General features: G+C 43.6%; 1 protein-coding gene across 18 annotated transcripts in view; it reads left to right on the top strand.

Moving 5' to 3' along the window:
- Window positions 1-24386, top strand: part of LOC139608698 (calcium/calmodulin-dependent protein kinase type II subunit gamma-like) — a 33870-nt gene extending 9484 nt beyond the window's left edge. The window contains exons 4-23 of one of the 18 annotated variants that reach the window (XM_071462677.1): window positions 3375-3429; window positions 3582-3647; window positions 5390-5462; window positions 6657-6759; window positions 7251-7334; window positions 7804-7898; window positions 8515-8637; window positions 8788-8871; window positions 9838-9880; window positions 10736-10798; window positions 13627-13667; window positions 14463-14546; window positions 16301-16345; window positions 16483-16537; window positions 16748-16828; window positions 18485-18625; window positions 19427-19502; window positions 19638-19732; window positions 20532-20768; window positions 21697-24386. In XM_071462677.1, the coding sequence (XP_071318778.1) occupies window positions 3375-3429; window positions 3582-3647; window positions 5390-5462; window positions 6657-6759; window positions 7251-7334; window positions 7804-7898; window positions 8515-8637; window positions 8788-8871; window positions 9838-9880; window positions 10736-10798; window positions 13627-13667; window positions 14463-14546; window positions 16301-16345; window positions 16483-16537; window positions 16748-16828; window positions 18485-18625; window positions 19427-19502; window positions 19638-19732; window positions 20532-20764 (1640 nt within the window). In that variant the 3' untranslated portion in view covers window positions 20765-20768; window positions 21697-24386. The remainder of the gene's footprint in view (window positions 1-3374; window positions 3430-3581; window positions 3648-5389; window positions 5463-6656; window positions 6760-7250; window positions 7335-7803; window positions 7899-8514; window positions 8638-8787; window positions 8872-9837; window positions 9881-10735; window positions 10799-13626; window positions 13668-14462; window positions 14547-16300; window positions 16346-16482; window positions 16538-16747; window positions 16829-18484; window positions 18626-19426; window positions 19503-19637; window positions 19733-20531; window positions 20769-21696) is intronic. The other 17 variants (XM_071462678.1, XM_071462679.1, XM_071462680.1 and 14 more) reach the window with 17 other exon arrangements.
- Window positions 24387-24722: the final 336 nt, after the last annotated feature.

Raw genomic sequence — 24722 nt, 5'->3', positions numbered from 1 at the left:
ATGAAGGGTTTATTGTTCACCTTGGAAATAGTAGCTTGGAAAGAAAATGCATGATACAAAAGGGGGAAAGCTAATGAGTGTGTTAAGATTGTTAAGTTATATTTTGATTGTGATAGGTTTGTTTTGAATCTTTTTAATGCACATCTAAGCAACATAATCTGTTTACAGTACTGGGATCAACTTTTAAATTGACACTGAGAAAAGCACATATGCAAGCTGACTAATTTATTTGCAAAGAAATCAGGATTTCTGATATTATCTTATGGGATTGGTGCTGTGCAGGTGCGTCTGTGCTTCTTGAGTAAGAAGGTGCCTAAATCAGAGAAAGAAACTGCATGATGATCTGATGTTCTACATGTTACCTACATTGAGGATGCTATTAAGAATCCTAGTCCACAGGATCGTTTTGAAATGCAAAAGGGGAATCAGCTTAAAGTTTGAAGATAACGCAGTCAATAGAGAAATTACAGAGACTCTCATGGATGTCAAGAACAGACACCTGAAGAATATAAAAAGTAAACTGGGGTTTTAATAACCAGAGACTTGTATCATGAAGTAAATTCAACCAAGTCTGGCTCAGTGGTATCACATAGCTGGTTGTCGACTGACTCTATTAACTCTGAGTTTTCCTATTCATGAGACTGCAAAGAAAAAGCTGCATTACTGAGCTAATGAACTGTGTGGATTTATAAAAGACAACAGTGAAAATACTTCAGTTATCATGTTGACTCTAAAATTGATTTAAAGTTGCTTCACTTTACACCGAGAATCAGACTGTAAAAGCTATTTACATTCAATAATGCTGTCAGTTATAACAGCAACTTAATCAATAATTAACAATGTTTCTTTCAATTAATATAAAGCCATACTCACCATTCATTATACTGTTAGTGCGGTCAAGTATCGCTCTGTTTGTCAGAAACCAAAACTCAGAGTAGACACGTGGCTGTGCAGAAAATATTTCCTCTGTTCGTCATGATGAATGTGTTTAAAACAAGCATGTATAAACAATCTCTCTGCTGGTCTGATCGCAGGTTTTGATTTGATCCTCTGAAGTTAACCTGTTAGTTGTGCAGCATAGGTTACCATGGCGATCTGCCTCAGCTAAAAGTGAGCCAGAATAAAATACCAGACTCCAAAGAAATGGCGCTGAGTCTGTTGTGCAGCAGAAGTGGAGGCCGGCATTGTTGTGTTGTCACCAGTATTTTAACATTACTTCATTAGATTGATATCAGGATGCTAACAGTTCAGGGCGCCTAGCTTTGGTTAGGATTTTCTGAGTTTTGTCATAACAAAAAAGATATGTAGATCAGTCAGAGAGAGAGGGGACAGTGGCTTAGCTTGAAGCTTCCTCTTGTTGACTGTGATGAGGGCAGATTTCTGCTCTGTCTGCTGAGATGATGCAGAGGTTCTGTGAGACACATCCTCAGCTTTCTTTTTATGTTTTGTTTTATGACTCCTTACCTGCCTGATATCTCAGCCCATAACAGTGTGCTAATTCATATTATTGTAATTATGATGAAAAAATAAAAAGCATCGTGCAGCTGTAATGGAGATGTCCACAGGAGAAGGGTGTTTAAGGGCACAAAGGGGGGAAATTACAAAATCAATGACACCTTTCTCACTGCACTCCTTATTGCTCTCTTATCTAGTGTCCTAGTTTTCTGTGAGCCCCCCTCCCTCAGGCATTCATTTGCCCCTCGCCTACTTTTCCTGTTCTCTTCCCCCTCCGTATAGATTTTCCTCTTTTTCTTGTCCTTTCTCCTCTTTTTGACATATTTTGGCATCGTACGCGTTCAAACTTTGGACAAAGGAGGGCACATAAAAGAGACAGATGGAGAGACGAAAACAGGAGGAGTAGGAGACAGATGGAGGGAGAGCGAGAAGATGGGAGGAGGAGGAAAGAGCAGTCGTTCTTGTTTCTTGCTGCAGGGCCATCCTACTTCGTCTTATTATACAACTGATATTCATTTTACATAAGGATAACTGTGGCTCCCCTGACACTAAACCTAAGCTGTATCACAGGCCCAGTCTCTAACGCCTGGCTCCTGCTGCCTGGATTCTGCTTTGTCATTCTGCTGCTGTTAAGTTACGTTGACAGTAGGGCCTGGGTGGTTACCGCATAACCGCAGTATCATGGTAATGTGAGCTCATTACTTTAACCACCACTTCATTTTTTCTGTTCTTGACTAAGCAATCACCTACCTCCATCAGTACCCAGGAAACATCACTGGTAACAAGCACTTAGGTTCTTTATGAATATTTCCTAACCTGGTTCCTGAAAGACAAAAATCTTGAAATCTGCAATTAATATTTTTTTGTGTGATTTGCTTAGTTTTTTTGTGGTGCTCTTTGACAGCTAGATCCCAGCTAGCAAATCAGAGCTTTGTTACACAGAGTTATGAACAATCAACTTGCTTTGCCAGAGCCAGAAAAATAGAGGCAAAATAACCTGCCACTGAACATAGTTATACAAGCTGATGTAACTGGACACACAAAAATAACATTAAATAATTTCTTTCATCAACATGACAAATGTTAAGTTAACTACTGAGCAATTGTTACTGCAGTTTCTATGTCCACTGGAAATTATGTAAACAGAACAGATACATCAGTAACTACTGACTGGTTTGTGCAAAATACCCCTATATAGGGGCGTCATATTAGCCTATTGGTTGAGGAACATACCGGATAACCACAAGCCCCTATTTGAGTCTAGCCAGAAGCCTTTGTTGCATGTCATCCATCCTTTCTGCCTATCTCTTCAGTCAACCCCCGAAATTAATCTACGTTCACGTTTGCCATTTTTGTGCGCTTGTTCGTCGGCGGATAAGTTTGAAGTTTTGCAGGGAGGACTGGTAAAAGAAGACACAGCCATTATAAGTTGGTAATGAAGAGTATGGGCTCTACTGTTTGAAGAACATGAAACCTCCAACATGTCACTTGCATATGAAATAACTTTTCCTCTTGTCTGGAATACCACTCCTTCTTTGCTGCATGTCAGGCTTCAATCACAGTTGCTCATGTATAGAAATTTGACCATTTAACTTCCAGTAATTTTGACCCAAACAAAATGCCTTCCCGACAACCTCACTCAGTTTCAGTAATCAAAGTGTGGGCTTTAATTAAATGGTGGTTATTCCCCTAACCACTGGATGCGCCGTCAAATCACAGCGGTGAGGAAAAAAATCAATACGCCACAGCCATGGTTAACAGTAATTTCTCAAGCTCTGCCTTGGTCCTTTCATCCCTTTGAATATTTTAGATTTTGTCTTGGCCTCGGTTTATGGGATCAAACCAAACTGCAAGTCTTTGTTTCTCTAACCTGCCTCCTGTCTTTATGTCTGTCTCACTGCCCTCCCTCTCTGTTGCAGTGAGACTCCATGACAGCATTTCAGAGGAAGGCTTTCATTACCTAGTCTTTGACCTGTGAGTATATTCTGTACACAAACACACAGTGACATTTTATCCATGCGTGCGACTGCGGCTTGTTTGTGTATGCTAACAACTCCTCTCTCCTCCTTCCTTTCCTCCTCGTTTTCTTCGTCCTTTCCTTCCCTCCCTCCCCCCCCCCCTCCCAGGGTGACAGGAGGAGAGCTTTTTGAAGACATTGTAGCCAGGGAGTACTACAGCGAGGCCGATGCCAGGTAAGCGCCTCCTATGGAGCTGCTGCTCACATTTACACGCACACACACTCTGCTGCTAATGTACAGCTTAATCCCTTTAAATATATGAATACTCACTCTCAGTTTATGAACGTGAACACACAGGCACACAGTGGTGGATCTAATTGGTTTGCTTGTATTCTTGTCAGCAAATGCACCCCCCTCTGTCAACAGGTGCATCAATATACTTGTCTCCCTTCTCTCTTTGGCCATATGCATCTCTCTACATCCTCCTTCTATATCTAATATCAGGCTAAAAAGCAACAATTTTGCACAATTATGCTGGTTTTGTATGTTTTATGACATTGTAAATTGTGTATCTTTGGGGATTTGTGTTGTTGAATAGACATGGCAAGCTCTATGAAGATATCACCTAGACTAATGTGAAATTATATTAGGCATTTTTCACAATTTTCTGACATTTTGTTGACATTGTGACATGTACGCTTCCTCTCCTCCCTCTGTACTTCCTCCCTCTCCGAGTTCTTCTTTTTTTCCTTCGGCTGTGTGGTCTGTGGCTTATGAAGTCTGTTGTACAATTGGATTAGGGGTCTTTGTCTGTTCGTACTCATAGGGGGCTTTGGAAACACACACACACACACACACACACACACACACACACACACACAGGCATACACAAACGAAGCCCACATGGATTAAGCCTTGGCCACTCTTTCTCAAGCCGGGCCCGACCTTTGACCCATTAACCTTTCTAGAGACGTGACATGAGCATGAGCCTGGAGTAGTGGAATCGAGGAGCCTGACACCGCAGTGTGAGGGGCAGTAATAAGGTGGTCGGGTACAGGCATGTAGGAAAAGACTCATGAGCCAACACACTCACCAGCCTGGTGTGAAAACACGCTCAGCAGCCAGAATTGAGAAATAATGGCAACGGTATTAGTGGCAGCTGAATTGACGCCCCCATTATTTAAATTGCCACTGGGATAGAGATTTATCGAGTGCGTGGTGTAAGGCCTCCCACACAAGTTTCTTTGTATTGATTGTTTAAACTACAGAACCTGCATATTGTCTTTGAAAAATAATAGTGATTTGTATAGTAAATGTTTGTTGTGCAACTTTGCTTCAGCCTCCGCTGGATTAAAATGTAATCGAGGTGATTTTTAGTTTTACACTCTTTTAGGCATCCTACTACCTATCAGTCTAACCAAGTGATGTTCTCAGTTAACCGGTTTGTTTATGAAATGTCAGAAAATTGTGAAAAATGCCTGTAATTTTTTTTATTTATTTCATTATTTAAGCCCACAGTAACATCTTCAAAATGCTTTTGCTGCACATAAATGACCAAATCCTCACACTGAAGAAGCCGTGACAAAATTGACTTTGATGCTTTTGCTTGGAAAAGGGGTTTAAATGATTAAGCTGTTATCAGAATAGCTGGTAGTTCCTTTTCTGTTGATTGACTAATTGTTTCAGCTCTATAGCCCACATTCATATTTTAGTCTGACAAACAAACAGCATTTGGTCAATCTAACCTTAAAATGTTCGACAGCTCTAGTTTCATGTTATCGGGTTTTTCTTCCCTGCAATGGCTTCAAAACTGTTGCAACGAAATGCATCAGTTCTGTAACCAGACCATAATCCACCAGGCTTCAAAGATACACATGACAGGCAAATCATGTGGAGTCTATGTGATGTTTTTTCGTAATGAAGGGCAGTGAGTGACACGTCTTTCTCTCCGTTTGTCCCCTTTTCTCTCTCCGTAGTCATTGCATTAGTCAGATCTTGGAGAGTGTCAATCATATCCACCAGCATGATATTGTGCACAGAGACCTCAAGGTGAGTGGCTGCCCGTTACCGTGACAACCACACACTCGCACACACCTCTGCTCGTGGCCATGGCAACACACAGATGGCTCTCGGTTGCTCCATCTCTCCCTCTCCTCCTCTCTGCCTTTCTGCTTCCATCCCTTTCATTTTTCCCCTGCGTCTCTCCCCCGTCTACTCTTTTTAGCCTCCATCCCTCTATCTGCTCTCAGATCTGTCAACTTGTCTGTCCTTGACCACAGCTCAGTGTGTGTACGTGTACATGCATGCATGCGTGCGTGTTCATGTCGAGCACAGAGATGGTGAGTCATGATCACGTGGAGGGGTCTGCCTCTCACCTGTGGCAAGGAAAAGACAAGGACTCGAACAACACATGATGAGCAGGACACACACTCACGCACACTTTGTACTGATGTGAAGGGGGTCTTTTATGAGAGGAGGTGAAGGCATAGATGAGCCTCAGGAGTTGCCAGGACAACCCATGTGACATCACACCACCCATGGAGCAGCGGGGGAGGGGCTTGAGTTGTCCCAAATTGCTGATAGGCTCAGAGACGAGGAAGCAAGCAGTTTTCTTCTTAATCCACTCTAAGGTGCTGATGATAATAATTCCCGGTAGGAGAGACGATATTAACGTGTATTGAACTGTACCTTTTTGAGCAGAGACCGCAACATGTGGAAAACACAATCTCAAGGGATGTCTCAGACATGTGTGGGCGGCTTTTGTGTGTGTTTGCGTGCTCTGTGTCGGAGAATAACGCTATTACCTCGAGCACTGCCTGTCTGATTTGTTGGCCTTTTATCCTGAGTGGGCTTTTACTGCAGCCCTTTATGTCCTACTGCCCAAACAACGGCCATTTAGAACGCTGCCACACACGCTGCCTCTCGCTAAGTACACTTTCCATTTAGCATGCAGTCTGCAGCGCTGCCTAAACGACTCCCGGGTGGTTTCTATGGCTACGAACCCATGCCCATATAAGGTGTTGTGGAGATTCTCAACCACCCGTCCTCTTCCTCCTTCCTTCTCTCCATCGCTTTCTCACACCTTTACCCCACCCCCACACGAGCTGTGTCGAATACATCAAATGTAAATATTTCTGACAAAAAGCTTTACTGAGGAGTGCCTGTCACTATCTGTCTCTCACTGTCTTGATCTCTTGTCCTACATTCTGCTTCACCGTGTGTGTGTGTCTCCCTCACTCTCAGCCTGAGAACCTGTTGTTGGCCAGTAAGATGAAGGGAGCTGCAGTGAAGCTGGCAGACTTTGGCCTTGCTATTGAAGTGCAGGGAGACCAGCAGGCTTGGTTTGGTAAGAAAGCACAAACAGTGACACACACATATCAAATATGCCAGACACATTACGCGATCTGTTATTCTGTCTGGGTGTTCAGCACTGGATAGTTTTAACACTGAAGTAAACGAAGTGCTGCTGAACAGGGCTTCTTTCATATACAGTGGGTCTGTATAGATATACATCCGCCCGCCCGCCCGCTTGGAAGCCAAAGAATATTTGTGCACATTGCTTAAGAGGCTCACAGACACTTTCCGCTTCATGCTTAGGTCATTGTGTCTTGGCTAACAGCCGAGCTGCCAGCGTTTGGCTGGCTCTCCAGCGGGGACGAGATGATTAATGGGCATTTTGCTCATGACTCTACATCGTCATAATCTGGTCTTGCATTAGAGTCCAGCAGGTCCCCTATCATCCGAACTATTCACAAAAGCGTATGAAAATTACCTTTTATCTGAATTTTAACAGAAGGCATCAGTAAATTATGTCGTCTGTCTTTTTCTGTCGGGCAGGGTTTGCAGGCACCCCTGGTTATCTCTCGCCTGAAGTCCTGAGGAAGGACCCCTACGGCAAGCCTGTGGACATATGGGCTTGTGGTAAGTCTTGAGCCTCACCTTTGAGCAATTAACCTGCGGCAGTCAGCTTGTGCTTTGCATTGATGGGAAACAAACACCAGCCATGTTTGTCTTTAGTCAAATGAACCAGTTTGACAGCCTTACAAAGTATTGTTTGTAAACAGGAGAGTAAAACTGAGGCAAGATCATCTTTAAACCCACCAACTGTCAGAGAGAAGACTCATACAAACAGGATGTCGCTCAGGAAGTGTTGGAATATCCAGGCTCTTCTAAATAGACATTTAACAAAAATGCTTTTTTATTTTGTTATTGTTGCATTTTCTTGTGTTTAGTTTACTGTATTCTTCTGTAATTGTTACCTGTTGTTGTGTGCATACTAATGTGGACCACATTGAGTTTGCTATATAAATAAAATGGTTTTGCCCTAATTTGAGGGGAAAATGATGCAAGTATTGTAACACGATCTTTTTCTTGCTTTGTTTTCTGTCAGGTGTTATTCTCTATATCTTGTTAGTGGGATATCCTCCATTCTGGGATGAAGATCAGCACAAACTGTATCAGCAGATCAAAGCTGGGGCATATGATGTAAGTGTGTGTGTGTGTGTGTGTGTGTGTGTGTGTGTGTGTGTGTGTGTGTGTGTGTGTGTGTGTGTGTGTGTGTGTGTGTGTGTGTGTGAGGTGTATAATTGTAAAGAGTGCAGTGCAGTAGTTTGCTAAGCAGTTTTTGAATGTTTAATAGTGTCCAATTGAGAGTTGGTGAGTTGGTCCAAAGCTATTGATCCTATCAGGGCCTCCCTGACGCATTGCAGAGGGGTGTGTGTGTGTGTGAGAGAGAGAGAGAGAGAGAGAGAGAGAGAAGGGATACCCTCCTTTCTCAGTCTCTGGATAATCAAGACACATTTCAGTTTCCAGAGACAGTGGGGAAGTGTGAGGGAGCCTGTTAGTAGGGATTTTACTCTTAAAGACATTAATACCTGGAACAGAAGCACGTGTTCTGCTAATCCAAAAAAAAAAAAAAATTTGTTCTCATATCAGCATCATTTTGACAGATTAACTCAAGACCTGGTGCCCAGATGGCGTGGATTAGCCAGGAACATACAGATGCAGGCTCCTGAGCAGTCCATCATGAACTCTGTACTGTTTCCAATCTTCTCTACTTTCCTTCATCCGTCACACTCACTTGTTTCTCTGTTTTTTTCAGTTTCCCTCCCCAGAGTGGGACACAGTGACTCCAGAGGCAAAGAACCTGATCAACCAGATGTTGACCATCAACCCAGCTAAGAGAATCACTGCCGAACAGGCCCTCAAACACCCATGGGTCTGCGTAAGTATTCCCTCACCGAAATCCACTGAAGAGAATACAAGCAGGTTCTGATGGGTTCATATGTAAATCTGAAAAATTACTGTATTAAGGCCTAAAAGTAACTGTGATTCTGTGAAAATAGGTTCACACTTTTTTCTCGTCTTCCCACAGCACCGTTCTACAGTGGCGTCCATGATGCACAGACAGGAAACTGTCGAGTGTCTCCGCAAGTTCAATGCTCGCCGAAAACTCAAGGTACTCATCCTAAATCTGTTGTGTGACATCCCCCATTGATAATTTACAGCTTCCCATTTCACTGTTGTCCAAAACAGGTACAGACAAACAGTGACATTTGCAGCAGACCTAATCATCATTATTTAACATGAGCTTCATATTTGGGCATCTTTAGTTGTCCAGCTGTCATCTCTTATGTGTAGTAAAAAAATGATTCGTGTATGTGTATAGCTTTAAAATGTATGTTGCTGTTAGGGCTCAGTGTGTTTCTTTTTTTTTTTTTTGGTACCATCACATTGAGCATTGAAAACTCTCAAATACCAAAAGCTGGCATTGAATTCTTCTGATCTAACAGTTCCTGATTCAAATAAAATTTTTTCCAGTTTTATTCAGACAAAGTTCTTAGGTGGCTGCTTGTGTTGCGACAACATTTACCCATTGAGAGTCGTGGGTTCTTTTTACAAACGAAAACATGGGTTTTGTAAAAAATATGTATTTGTACTTCTCAGAGTTAAGGTATTGATACAGAGACCCAGGCATCGTACCAGCAGCAGTACTGAAACAGTTCAAACGATACCCAGCTCTAGTTACTGTAGTTTGCATTCAAAGCTGTACATGCAAACTAATGAATCAAGCAGCTGTTCTGTGTTGTCACATCATTTTAATTCATTTGCATAGAAGAATACACCGTAGGACTTAAAGATGTGAGGTCTGAGACCACTGTAGTTAGCAGTGCATTTACAGTGTACAAAATTTATATTTTGTTTGACAAAGAAGAAACAAACTCTCGGCCTTGACTCCATCTAGCTGTTGAAAACAGCTGCACTCTGGTGTAGTCGCTGTTGTTGGAAAAGCAGAAAGATAAAAATGTTGCTGCCCCATTAGAAATGAGTCAGTGAGGAAAAACTAAAATCCTGTTCAATAAAACAAAAGTCCTCGCACTCATTATACTTCCCTCACTTCTTTCTCCTTCCTCCTCTCCTCCAGGGAGCCATTCTCACCACCATGCTGGTGTCCAGAAACTTCTCAGGTGGGTGTGCCCTTCGCCCTCAGCCTCCCACGCAGCACATGCAGAGGGAGAGGAGGAAGGAGAGTGGATAGAGTCCTCTGCACCTCTTTTAACCCCCTCACTACACACACACACACACACACACACACACACACACACACACACACACACACACACACACACAGAGAGTCACCCACTCATCCTCAAAATAACAATTTGTTTTTGTGTGTGCACAGGAATTTGCTTGCTTACGACATTAAACTGAACTGAAACATGAAGTTCCTTCGAGTCATGGTAGAAATAATGTATTGATAACGATGGATTTTTATGAGTGAATTACTTCTTGATGTATGTGAGCAGGCTAAAATGTGATATTCTGTCATATACCAGATTATATGTGTGTGTCAGTTTTGTCCTTGTCCATGCTAATGTATCTCTCCCTGTCTGTTTTGTGTGTGTCTGCGTGTGTGTGTGTCCCTCTTTTCTGCTGCCCGTGGAGCGTTTGCATGTTTGAGAGAGGGAAACATAGACTTTTATGAGATTTTTATGTTGGGGGCAAGTGTGGTGTTTTAAAAGCGGGTGACTGCTAAGATTCTGTGTTTTTAATCTCAGTCTGCTGAGAGTGACTTGTTTTCGTTGAAGCCTTGTTCTCAGCCCCTCAGTAATTGGTCAGTCGATGGCTAATGATTTCAACCCTGGGCCTAGGAAACCACAGGGGTGCACGTCTTCGCTTTAGCCCATTTCTGTCAAACCGTGTGATATATCTGGGCTGTAGCCAGCACACCCTGTAGCTTTCTAGGCCCACGATTGAACAGCGTGAGATAGACCTGCCTAATTTGCATAGCCCCTCCCAACTGTAGCATTTCTGTCCAATAGTGGGCCGGCAGCATACCAACTCTGCTGCTGCCGCCTCCTCCACGGCCTCACTGGCTCAGGAAGGTACGTCCCAGAGACACGCCCATCCACTTCCTCTCCACACACACGCACACACGACTACGTCTTTGGTTCATAGCACAGGGTGGGCCCCCATTCCCACCCCCAAACTCCTGCATGCAGCCTCTGCCAGCATCCTCATCAACATTCACACACATATGCATGCATACTCACACAGGTTTTGTTCATTTAAGTTATTCTTGATGTGTGTTGACTTTGCTATAATGCAAAGACATCAGATTTTATTGCACACACTCATGAACATTAGCATCATTTACTGGTAATCGATTTAGTTGAACCTGCACTTAAAAGTACTTCCTACATTTACACCTCACCACCACTCAGCCTCGACCTCGTAACTCCCATTTCATCTCCCAAATTAGTCATGTCGTCACTTCTAGCAAGCTCCATCCTGACTTCCAGCTGACCCCGTACATCCGTGTGCTCTCCCCCAGCCGGGGCTGTGAGGACGGGCACAGGGTGGACTGGGGCAGGGGATGAGGAGGGGCATGTATCCTGGGGGCGGGAACTGACACTGCAGGGGGCCGGCAAGAGCTGGGTTGGCGTGCTGCCATCGTCAGACCTGGGTCTGGTGGGAGGAAAGGGGAAAGACGGATGTTGAGGAGCGAAGGGAGGGGTTCAGACTGAGACGGAGGATGGGAGCGCTGCCTTTGGTGCTGCTACGAAAGCCAACTGTTGAAACCATCATCGCTGTGCAGCCTTCCTGTTGAATCCCATGAGGTTAAAGGCATCCTGTGTCTCATCTACCCCTCCTGAGGTCTGTTTTAGTACTTTCGAAAAATCCTCCGTGCCTCCTCGAAGGAATGCTGCAAGCCAACGTGGCAGCAAAACTGCCGCCTCATTTGTCAAATAGCAGGTGACGCATTCCATCACTTACTTCACCGTGAGCGGAGGGATGGATTCCTTTGTTCTGAAAGTACTAAAATCAGGCTCGCCTCTCATCCTGCTGGGTGGGGATGGGTGGTGAAGGTCGGCGATTCCGATGGTGGCTCCATGGATTTAGTACTTTAGAAACAGTGTAGAGCAGATGGGTTTCCTTGTCACCTTTTTCAGACGAGAGAATCTCCTTTGCTCTACAGTGTCCGTAAATCTCCTCATAGCCAATTAGGATGTGTGTGTAGGCAGGATAAAAGGTCAAATGTGAAAGGGGAGATGACCTCAGTGGTCACTCCTGCAGTGTGTGATTGGTGCGCTGAGAATCAGGGTGTTTGTGGTGGTTTGACTGTCAGCTAGAGCCCTCCAAATGAGGGCTTCTTCAGTGAAACTGGACCAAGTTGCCTGTTTTGTAAGTTTCTGTGAATATCATGTTTGACATCATCACTCCAAACTGGACTCCCCAGCTCTCCTTCTCCTTTAATAGCTAATTTTTTGTGTGTGTTTGTTTTTTGATCCTCTGATGATGTCACTCATCACCACAAAATCCTGGCACTGTTTTTTTTTTTTTGATTTTTTTTAAATACTACAACCGCTTTCCTGCACTTCTATTGTAGAGTATGGCTGAGGCAAGGCTTTGCAGTTTGCTCATGATGTTCCTTTTTAATGACATTATAGCAAAATGTGACAGAAGTGTGCGTTTGAAGCATTTCTGTATGTTTCTAGAAAGGTGTTTGCCTTGCTGCCTTTCGCATGTGGGTGTCCTGTGTGGTTATATCCTGTAAAATATCCCGGGGAGATACACCTTCACTTGCTTTCTAATACATCCTTCCCTGATCATCATGGAGCTGGCATGTTGCTTGAGCGGCGCAGCCCTCCCTACTGTGGGTCATCTTGACTTCACCGATCCTGTCATGTGACAGCGGTGATCATTCTCTTGTACGAAGAGGGGGGGGAAGGTTTGTATTTAGAGAGCATATGAACACGGTGGTCCCATGCTGTCACAATTAGCACCCTGGTGGCTGTGTGGTAGAAGATGTAGTCGAATGAAGAGCAGATGTTTGCGCTCAGAACAGTCAGCTCTCCTTTCCCTGGTTTTGGAATGAAAACATTTTTTATTTTCTTTGAAATGTTCTTCTCTGGATGCTGCATGGCCAGGCCAAGAAAGAAGCTGCATATTGACGCAACAGCCGCGGTTTAAGGAGCATGAGTTGTCTCTTGATATTGTTTGCTGCTGTAAATGCTGTGCCCCTTATCTCCACTCTCTTATACTGAAATACAAAGCCGTCTTTTTTTTCAACCCCCCCCCCCTCTCTCCCCCTCTCTTCCTCACCTATTTCTTATTGGAAGGTAAGAAACACAAGATAAGATTTTTGGAAAGTGTGTGTCAGTAGAAAATGAGAGAAAAGGAAGCAAGAGACAGTTGAGAGCTTAAGACTGAGAGGAAAAGTGACTGGGGCCCTTAAAAGAAATCAATGATTTACATTAACCTAGCTCATCACCATCCGTCCTGGCGGCAGTTGGAGTCTGACCATCACTCTCTTTTTAAATCTGCTGGGGTCTTCTAGACAGGAAATGGATTGAGGAAGTTTACTTTGCTCTCATGTTTCTCTTTTATCCCCAGATGGCAATGAATGGACTTATGATGTGAATGGGTTTTGCAGAGTGTAGCAACCTGTACAGCCAAGGGGGAAAAAAAAATGCCCAAGAAATCCATTAAATGCATGTTATTCTCTAGGAACATCTAGACTTACTCTGTCACAAAGGCTCAGGTTTTGGGGTTACGTAGACATGACAAATCGTAGACTCAGATTTTTGATCATGTTGTGGGTTTGTAAAAATAATTGGGTGGATTTAATGGATGCTATCGTCAACAATAAAACTCAGTTATCTACCCGTTTCTCTCCCTTTCTATCCCTTTTTTTTTTTTTTTTTTACAGCATGCAAAAGTTTACTCAACAAGAAGTCAGATTCTGCTAAGGTAAGGTTCTCTCGTCACCTCTCTGCCCTCTTTTGTTCTGCTACACCATGTCCTGTCTCTCCTCTGTTAGCTGACCCCCTTTCTCTACCTTCTGTTCTTTTTCTGTGCCTCTCGCTGTCTCTCTCAGTTCACTTTCTCTCTTCTCTTTGTATTATTTATTTCCAGCAGTATCTTTTCCGTACAGTAATGACGTGTTTGTTTTTCAAGGTTTTGTTTTTTTGGCTCAAATTCCCTGTTCATTTCTATAGAGGCTTTCACCTCAGGGCTTTTCAGTCGTCTGTGGCCCGATTTTAGATCCCACCATTCCTGTAGTCCCATCCACAAGTTTAAAAAACTTTTTTTTTTTACAGTTCCAATCATATTCTTGTGTGTTATTATCAGTTAATTCTTTTTCTATATAGGTTTTATCCTTTCACCTTTAGTGGGTGTCAGTCAGAGGTTTGCTGCTGTCTTTTCCGAGCAGTCTCCATCATCCTCTGCTACTATTAAGCATCTCTCTCTCTGCTCTCCTGCCTCCCTCTCTTTCTCCCCTGCCCCAGGGGTCTCTCTGTGCAGTTAAGTGGCGGAGGCATAGAGGGTTAGTGAGGCAGTAAAAAGGATGATCTAGAGGCCATTCTGTGGCACTCTCCCTCTCATTTACCCTGTTAGCTCTCAACAGCCCGGGAGCCTTGGCCAACAATTAGCCCCGTTCCCTAAAAGGCGTATAATTCTAATGCATCTGTGTGTGTGTGTGTGTATGTGTGCGTGTGTGTGTAACGTATGTGTTCACTCTGAGTGTCTGCGTTCTCGTCCCAGCCTTCTACCAACAACAGTAAGAACAGTATAGTGAGCGCCATCAATGCCCTGAAAGACTCCAACATGGCAACCAACGCCCAGATGGTACAGTAGGCCGCCGCAGTGTCGGTTCCCGCCTCTTAACACCCCCCCCCCCCCCCCCCCCCCCCCCCCCCCCCCAACCCCCCCCCAACCCCCACAACCCCACAACTCCACAACCACCCACCCAATAGTTGCATAGTTGCCCGTTGTTCTTCATCCTCCATCGTCATAGTCGCTGCTTGTCATCCTTCATCCACCATCCAGGAGGTGTTGTACCGTGACATTCCCTGTCCCGGCAGTACCCGCCTTCCAATACCCACCTATTTTACCCCCCCTCTCTCCCACAGGTGCACATGTGTTCCTGACTTGTAAATCTAGCAGATAAAACACTTCGGGGAAATAATTTTGAATCTCAGGCTGCACATGTGCACCTTTTAGATTTCTGAGGAGCATGAACTCATCTTCGGGATTATGTGTCTCTAAAGTGGCAGCGCAGAGAACTGTAGAGTCCTGGTTCAGAGCTACAGCTGCTGATATCTACGTAGAGTTTAGTCTTATCATGTCATGGCCTCTGTGTTATTCTCTGTATGTAATCCTTCCCTGCCATGATTAACCAGCTATCCTTTAACTCCCTCATTGAAGTCAACACGGCCTTGCAACCATCCATCCTAACATCTTACTGTGTCATCCAGCTGTGTTCGTCCATCCAACCATCGTTCTCACTCTAACCTGTTTATCTCGCCGTCATTAACAACTTCATTGACATCCTTATCCTGCCAGACTTTCCGCTCACACCCAGGACTAGCATGTTGTGGTTTTAAGATGCTTTACTAGCATGCGTCACATATGACATCCTGTAGTGGTTTGGTGTGGATAATACAGTCTGGTCTGGTTTGTAAGTGCTTCTCAACAGGTGGTGCGGGACCCCAGAGTAGGCCATGGTTAGGACTGGGTGATCAGGTTATAAGGAGTATTAATAAGAATAATTTTCATATTATGGAAAATATGCCACTTTTATGTATTGCATCAGATATTAAAAAAAAAAAAAAAAAACAGTCTATCAACTCACAGTTAGTCAGCAACTTTTTGATGTCTGTATTGATATATGAAGAAACTAGGATTGAGATAAATTGTCAATTTGCACCATTTTTCTGACATTTTCTAAACCTAACATTTAAACAACTAAGAAAATAACGTGTAGATTAATCAATGAATTAAATAACTGTTAGTTCCAGCCGCAGATTAAAGGTTTCACTGTCAAAAACAAAAACAGCAGTGACTCATTTTTTATGACAATTTCATTAATTTAGCTTAAAGAATTTTGTAAAAACAATAGTGCAGTTATGACCCTGTCGTCATATATCATTCCAGTAAAAATCTGTTGCTCCAAACTCAATAGAAAATGTTTTCTAGTCAGTCATTTTTAAGTTAAAATACCAAAAGAAAATTCACTGATTCCAGCTTCTTATCTCTGACAGATAAATACTTATCTTTGACCTTTGTGTTTCAGGCTTTTAACTCATTTTTTTACCATTTTCAGACATTTTATAGACCAGACAGTCCATGCATTCATTAAGAAAATAAACAGCTGATTCGTTGATAAAGAAAATAGTCATCAGTTGCAGTCCTGATAATAAATAAATCAATGATAATATCAAATACAGGTTTAAGGGACAGACCAGCTGCCAGGAAGGAGAAATTGTGTTAGTAGAGACACCGTAGCTGAGGTAGAATAAGGGGCCCAGTTCGAAGCCATTTGAGAGGCACTGGTTCAGGACTCTGACGTGTCGGACTAACTGTTCTCTTCTGCATCGCAGGAATCGCAGAGCACAGTGGTGCACAACCCTCCCGATGGAGTCAAGGTGAGATTTGTGTTCTGTTCGTCTGAACGGGCCGAGCTTCACTCAGCCGTTTCATTCTCAGGCCTGTTGGACAAAATCCTGTCTTTTTTTTTTTTTTTTTTAATTTCGGTGTCTTTGTTCGTCTCTCTGCTCTCCAGGGATCAACAGAGAGCAACGCCACCAACGACGAGGAGGAAATGAAAGGTAGGAAAGGTACTCAACTGTTTTATTCCCTTTTTCCTGTTCTTATCCGCTCTCTCTTTCTCTGTCTCCCATCTAGTGATGTGTGTGTATTTGACTGTTGCGACTGACAGGCGTGCTGAGATGCAAACACGTGTCTCTCACACTCTTGACTGTGTGCCTGTGGTATGTGTATGTGTGTATTTATTGTGTGTCTGGCTGCGTTTTGTGTGTGTGTTCTAGCGGACAGTTCGGCGCTGAGTCAGAGCAGCGCCACAGAGGAGATGCCCCCACTTCTGCCCTCACCTCAAAGCTCACCTGCCAGTAAGTTTATCCATGGCAACCAGAAGCCATACGGTTGCCCCTGGCAAGGACCTAACACCCCCCACCCACCCACCCACCCACTCCCCCCTTGGCTTTATGTACCGGCAATGACGTCTTACATCTTTGAGCTCCCTCACTCTGATCCACCAAGCTTTTTGAGGGTTCCCACTGGTTTTTGAATATTGTTGATTTTTATGTTTGTTTTTAGATTTTATATTTTCTATTCAGGGAAATCCAGAAAATTCTCAAGGAAATTGCAGGGAACATTATAGATTTTGATACTGGTATTGATTTATTTAAAGGACAATGCCACTTTATTACTACTTGGATCTTATTCTTGTAGTTTTGGACGTCACCCCTGTGGTAATTTTGTCATATTCAGTAATTGCATCCATTTTTATGTCCATTATACGTGCTCACTTATAAAGAGCAAGACTCCACCTTCACTTGCCTCACTTCTCTGTGCTCACAACGGACTTTTAAAAAACAGACGGGACTAATTTTTCTGGTCACAGATACACTGACCTCATTCTGGAAAGTCTTAAAGAAAAAAAAAAAAAAAAAAAGAGTTGTAGAATTTTTCATCAGGGCCACTGTGGGAACCCTGAAATTTGTATGTATGTGTGTGTGCGTGTGTGTGCGTGTGTGTGTTTCTTGGTGATCACGGCATCTATCCCCTTGTCCTCCTAATGTGACAGCTCCAGCTGGAGGAAGCCTTGCTTACCTTGCAGCTGTGTGTCCTAAACCAGCCTCCCAGTCTGACAAGGCCCCGGAACCATGCGCACCATAGAGCATCGTGTTTCTCCTTGTCCTCACATTTTCTCCTCCACTCTAATGCTTTACTCTCCGTCACGTCCTTTAATCCTCTCTCTCCGATTTGTTCTCCATTTCTCTCTTAAGCACCATTCTTCGTTACTTTCTCCTCTCGCCCTCTCACAAATCTTCCTCCCTCTAATCTTTCCTCTCATCCCTTGACCTCCTGTCCTCGTCCTGCTGCTCTCGTCAGACACACCTGCACCAAAGGACAGTCTGGTCTCTTTTCCTCTCTTACTCTACCTTTTCCCTCGCCCTTTCTCCACTCCCTCCTTCCTTCCTGAACATGCCAAGTCCCCCCGCCCCCCACAGGCATAACATGAGCAAATAACAAACAATGGCTTCGATCCTTCCCTTGCTGGGCACTGCGGTTCATCAGAGGAGGCTGTTGTTAATGTATGCCAGCATTAAGAGCAGGGTAGATGTGAGCAGAGCAGGCAGTTAAATGACTTCCACATCGCGCAGCATCACGATCAGAGCTGCACTGATCTCGCTTCCAGCTGCCATCCTGTCCTCATGTTACCCATCTGCACGTCTGTCATAAACCCACGCTAACTCTGGGTGTTGTTTATTTCTCACTCGCTCTCCTGAACACTAACCCATGTCATCTTTGTGTCTCGTTCAGTTGTGTCACTTTTGTTGCTTGTTTAACTGCATGAGCTGTGTGTGCGTGTGTGTGTGCGTGTGTGTGTGCGTGTGTGTGTGTGTGTGTGTGTGTGTGTGTGTGTGTGTGTGCGTGTGTGTGTGTGTGTGTGTGTGTGGATGATCGCATGTGCATCCCTGTCTCTTTGTCATCCATCCATGTTGTTTTGTGTTTGTTTGACCATCCGTTGTGTGTTTCAGTGCCACCGCATGACGTAAAGCGCATGGCATGGAACAGCACAGGCAACAGCTCCTGCCCCGAGTCTGAGCTCTCGCAGTCCTCCGTGCCTGCCGCTCCACTAGGGAGCAACACTGTCGCTCCTAAAAGCAACACTAAGCAGAGTAAGAAACACATCTGGACTAACTGACCTCAGCTCTCCCTTCCCTCTACTCACTGTAGCTGCTGCACGCTAAAACCTCACATCTCTGAAACAGCAGGTTTCTCTCAAGCATGAAGATAGCAGACAGGAAGTGACGTCCCTCTTAAACAAGCCATTTAATCAGCTGTTGAATCTTGAGACATTTTCAGTTCATGTTCGCCTGTTTCAAGACTTAAAATCATCTTGTAATGAAGCAGATCACCACACATGTATCACACTTGGCTTGATACATGTTCAAGTCTTGAAACAGTTAATTTTGAGAGATGAGCAAGCTTTCAATCGCATCTTGTGATCTTCCTCAGGGGATAGAGTTAGCTCATGCCATGTAGATGTGTCAGTTGTCTTTATGTATAAAGCTTCACGTGATAACAGGCGGTTCAGAGCAGGAGATGAGGTTGAAAGCTCTGGATAAAGCTAGTAAGAGGACCTTGATTTAGGATTGGTCTTCTTTTTGGAGGCAGTAGAGTAGAGAGTAGCGTTGAGTGAGTTTCTGTGTCGTACAGAAGGTGAGAAGCAGAGCAACAGACAGTGACGAGGCGGAGTCGCAGCGAGGAAGCTGCTGCGGTCGGACTGATGAGGTTAAAGACGAGTGTCGAGCTGTAGCCACAGAGGAGGAGAGCCTGGAGGAAGGCAGGAGCTAAAGTGATGAGAGAAAATGTCATCAAGCAGAACCACCACATAGTTAATTGTTGTCTCGCCCTCTAAGTGGCTTCTCATCATTCACCATGTGTGTGTCTCTTTCTGTCTCTCGTTCGTTGTGTAGCTCGTAAACAGGAGATCATCAAGATAACAGAGCAGCTGATTGAAGCGATCAACAATGGAGATTTCGATGCCTACACGTGAGTACAACCCTTTTATAGTGATTTTTTTTTTTTTGCTTCTCGTTTCTCTTTCTTCTTTCTCACGACTCTCCGGTCTTTGTTTGTCTGTCTCCCACTCTTTCACTTTCTCGCCCACCTCCTTTTCATTCTCAGGAGGATTTGTGATCCTGGACTCACCTCTTTTGAACCCGAGGCCCTGGGGAACCTGGTGGAGGGCATGGACTTTCACAAGTTCTACTTTGAAAACTGTGAGTCTCCTCTTGCACACAAGCAATTAATCTCTTTATTTTCTGGTGCTTGGGAAACCTGCTGGGTGATGTTTGCTCTCAGGTGGGAAGAGAAGCACCAGAAAGTGTTGTCAGTTTTTAGGAGATGTCAAGGTAATCTGTCTTTTTCTTTTGCGGTTGACAGCAGCATCTGAAATATCCCAATGTGGTAAATTATACTCTTATGGTTTCCAACTAGCTGCTGCTGCTACTAATTATTATTTTCATTATCTGTTAATCTGCTTTATACTTTGTTGAGTAAGTGTTTCATCTCTGATATGTCAGAAAGTTGTGAAAAAACATTTGCTTTTGATCACAAAGCCAGAAATTGTTAACCGATTATCAAAATTGCAGATTCATTTTCTCTAAATTCTTTAAATTGATTAATCAACTGAATTGTTTCTACCAGTAGCAACAGGGATTTGATCAGTATATATCCCACTTTCTAGTATTTCAACTAGTTTTGTTGTTTGTTTTTCTAAAAAAACAGTTCTAGCATTTCAGCTTTCAAATGATGTGCAGCAGTTTCCCTTCATGAGTTTTTCCAGACACATCTCTCTGCTGATGCAGTGTCTGAAGTTTTCAGAAATGCAGAGATTATAGCTGTATTTGTATTTCTCTGCTTAAGCAGCCATGGATGCATTTTAAAATCACTCATCAGTAGAAACTGGCATCTGTTTTAATTCTATTAATAATACATTTGATTTTAAATACCTGTCATGTACCGAGGACGGTATTTAAGGATGAATGAATCAATGACTGTCTGTTTATTTTTTTCCAGTGCTGAGCAAGAACAGCAAGCCCGTGCACACCACCCTGCTCAACCCACACGTGCACCTGATCGGTGAGGATGCGGCGTGCATCGCCTACATCCGGCTCACACAGTTTGTGGACTCCACAGGCCTCCCTCGCTCCAGCCAATCAGAGGAGACCAGGGTGTGGCATCGTCGCGATGGCAAGTGGCTCAATGTTCACTTCCACTGCTCAGGAGCTCCTGCTGCGCCACTACAGTGATCAGGTACTCAGCTCACACACACACACCCACACACACACACACACACAGTTCTGTGACATCATCAGCAGTCTCGTGCTTTTTTTAAAAGATTATAATCTAAAACTGAGGTTAAAGCCTCAAACTGTACCTGATAATCACTGAAAGTATAAACTGCTTTAGTCTTTTAATTAGAAATATTATTGCTGCTAAGAAACATTTAATAGCATCAGAAAATAATGATCTGTCAATCATGTCAACCCTCTTGTTTACATTTGAATCACAGATTGTGTCTTTTAGAAAAAAATGTCTGGTTTATTTCACCTTGGGTCTCGTTTCTTAGTTTTGTCCATCATACCTGTTGGTTTGGGCTGTAACACTCCTTATGCTACTGTTTGAAGAGGCAGCAACATTTCTAAAAAGAAGTCTTAGAAACATTCAGGTGATCAGACAGGTTGGAAGCAGGACACACTGATTATCTAAACCACTTTATTCAGAGGTGAATCCTAAAGCAAATGCACCAGAAATGTGAGTAAAAATCCCTCATTGCACTGGAGAAGTGCCACTGCAACTATGCTAGGTCAAAGTTGAACAAGGAAGTGGGTCTGAAAGCTGAGGCGGGTTTACAACAGACAGCCGTGGCAATGAGTTCACATTTTGCTTTCTGTTTCTCTCCTGATAAGTTTGGTTAACTTGGGGTTTTGCTTACAACCTGATGAATCATTTCACCATTCAAGCCTTCTTAACTCGGTTGCCCAACGTTTTTTCACTTGAGTACAATGTTACCACCAACAAAGATGATGGCTGTAACGACTGAATGAGATCCAAGTCCTAATAAACCTTGAATTATCCTTAAAATTCTACCTGGGTAACAATTCCAGCCACAGTAGCCACAACTGAACTGTCTTACCAAAATCAAAAACTAATTTACTCCTCTCCCCCCAAACCCTCCCAGTGGTCCTGAGCCTCCAGTCTACTGGAGTGTGTGTTTTGGGGGGCAGTTTTTTTCAGCGAGCGTGTTTAAGAGGCACGTCCTCTGCGTGGATTGGCTAGTGCCAGGAGCCCGGCCGGGCGAGATCGCATCCCTCTCCACGATACCAACCAATCCTGTCCCTCCTTTGACCTGCTGGGGGCCGGCTGAACACAAGACACCGCCCCCATGGGATGATGCATGCATCTGGCGCCTGATTGGAGGGCGCGTCTTTGCCCTCTATCCCTCCCCTGGCAGCCATCTTTTTTCTGCCCGCGCGAGATGAGACGTCCTGGGGGAGGAGAGGATTTACAGTTGAACTTGTGACAGTTTATGAGTATGAGTTATGAATATACTGTGTAAATTATGACTAGATGTACCAGAAACCACCAAAACCCAACCAAGCATTTATATTCACTATCTAATAAGGGAGGAACAGAGAGGAGTGTGAAGTTAGCAGCTGAGATTTTGGACACATTTTTGGCATTGTAGGGGGTACCGGGTAGAAAGTGTTGTGCTCTTTACCTGGACGTTGATGTAAACACATAGGGAGATTTTCCCCATCTGAATTATAGAGGGAAAAAAAATCAAGTCGGCTCAGTCAGAGAACTTGATGACGAGAGAAACTTGATATCAAAAACATGAAGCACCAAAGTGTAGAACTTTAGGCTTTTTATGTGTTTATGTGTTTTTGTTTGTGTGCTTGTTTTCCGACAGAACGGAAAATCGCGTTGTCATGGGATTGGGGCGGGGCGGGAGGGTGGGGGGGGTCTGATTTGAGGTTACGTGTTTTGTTGTGTTTTTACCGTCCTGTTCCCTTTGCGTTCCTGTGAATAACCGGAGCCTTTTCTTTTTCTTTTTTTTTTTTTTTTTTGGTTGTCTGACAGATCCTACATTCGAGGCTCCTTTTTTAATGCAGCTGAGTTTTTAAAAAAGAGGGATTTTACTGTGCAAGTTTAAATCTAACCTGCGCGTGATAACACGTTCTGTTGTGTCTGTATGCAGTGGAGGGAGAGAGTGGGCCGGGAAAGGCGTCTGCGTTTTGCATGTTTGCCCGCCGCCTCTCCCTCATTCACCCCTTCCCGCTCTCTCCCCCTTTTCCTCTCTCTTTAACCATTCCCTCTTTTAATCCTCCCTCCCGCTCCTTTTCTCTGCTTTCTGCAAGGGCCTGGTTTGTTTATAATCACTGTGTAAATACAGTGTATGTATAGATATATGTAGAAAAGTGTAATATATGTACATGTATCTAAGAGACACTCATCCTGTGCATCTGGGTATAGCAACCACCCCATGACCTCTGTGACCCCTGAGCTAGTTTAGGAGCAACATTTTCCTCAGAGATTTCAATTTGCCGCCTTGAAATACTTCCTTAATATATTGGTAGCGCTTGATTATTCCCGACGAACATGAACACACGCTCTGATGTAGGCTACCGGCCCTAGTCCCATGGCCATAAGACTGTTTTTGGAGACGGGGAATAAAAGAAATAACAGGTTGAGAATAGTTTGACCCCTCTTCCCAACAACTATGAGTTTTTAAACATGAAAAGCTTCATCATAGTTTCCTAATTCCACAATGCTGTGAGCCGTCTCTTCATATCATATGCACACACACACACACACACACGAACATGCACACACACGCACGCCTGGGGGTGTGTTTAGGCTTTGTAACATATCTGCACCACTACTGTGTGACCACGGTGCCACCCTTGCTGTGCTGCTTAAATGTCTCCATCCATCAGCGACAGTTGTATCTTAAACCACCCCCCCTCCCCATCTCCCCCCAAATATCTCCCCCACCTCCTCCCCGGTGTACCGACAAGTCCCGCTCTTGAGATGTTTAGTTGTACCTCTCTCTGTTGTTTCTCTGTTCCTGTGTTACTGGTTTGAGTTTTTTCGTTGTCGTCGCTGTTGCTGTTAACTTGTCGTTTGGTAATTTGCCGATCTGCCAAGCTGGAGTTCTGCACTCTCCCTCGCACACAGGAAAAAAAAAAAAAAAGAGAGAGAAAAAAAAAGGGAAAAGAGGGAGAAAGTAAAGACAACACAAAATTACAGATTGAATGATCATAGATTGATCAGGACTAAATTATTTATTACTGTAATCTACCCTTGGTGGTTTTAAATCGTGCCTGCTCAGTTGAGAGGAGTTGTGAGAGTCAGAGAGAAAGAGTTGGTGTGGGTGTGTAGGTTTTTGTGATCTACACTGTTGAATCAGAGCGGGAGACCTAGTTATATGCATGTTTCAGTTACGCATTTCTACCATGTACCTACCTGAATAAGGATGGAGCCTAGTGTTAATATATGATATTTGCATCTTTTGAAATAAGAAATTCCTCCATCCAGAATGTTGAATAGGTGACATGAAAAATATTTAAAAAAAAAAAAAAAGCAAAATTTTTAAAAAAAGGATTCAGGAGCCGTAGCTTGGTATGAGGCCCTCGATGTTAGCGTTTTCCCTGCGTTGTAATGATATAATATTGGGCTGCGCTTTCTCCCCCAGCCTTCACGTGGATGCTGGAGTTTTTTTGCATGATCATGATGTACAATGAAATACAACCATGAATTGACGACTATCAAGTGTTTGTCTGAGTGTTAGTTGGTCTTCATCATAGCTTTGTTATTCTTCAAACTTGGATCTTGAAAGTATTTAATAAAAATACTATTTCAGCACTGGTTTGTCTCTCCCGGCTGGATTATTTCTGAAGGACTGCTACCATCTCTCATGTCTGATTTTAATTTCTGTCGTCATACGGAAACATTTTTGTCCCTTCTCCAACAAATATCTTATTGGAAAGGCATCTATTCCCTGGAAATTAATCCCCAGACTGAGCAACCTGCCAAAACAGTTTTGTGTTTACCCTGGGTGCTTTCTAACACCATGGTTTCACACGTCTGGAGCTACATACCTACCGTCCAGATAAAATGACACCATTTTGTTTTTGTTGGGTTTTTTTTGTTTTTTTAACCCTGATCACTGTGCATTTTTGACTTCCTCAGTCTGGATTTTAG

The sequence above is a fragment of the Trachinotus anak genome, unplaced genomic scaffold (assembly GCF_046630095.1).
Source record: "Trachinotus anak isolate AG129_WGS33_773 ecotype Australia unplaced genomic scaffold, CSIRO_AGI_Tana_v1 ptg000025l, whole genome shotgun sequence".
Classification (NCBI taxonomy): domain Eukaryota; kingdom Metazoa; phylum Chordata; class Actinopteri; order Carangiformes; family Carangidae; genus Trachinotus; species Trachinotus anak.
Note: the sequence above shows the minus strand (reverse complement) of the source record. Positions and strands in the feature narration are given on the sequence as shown.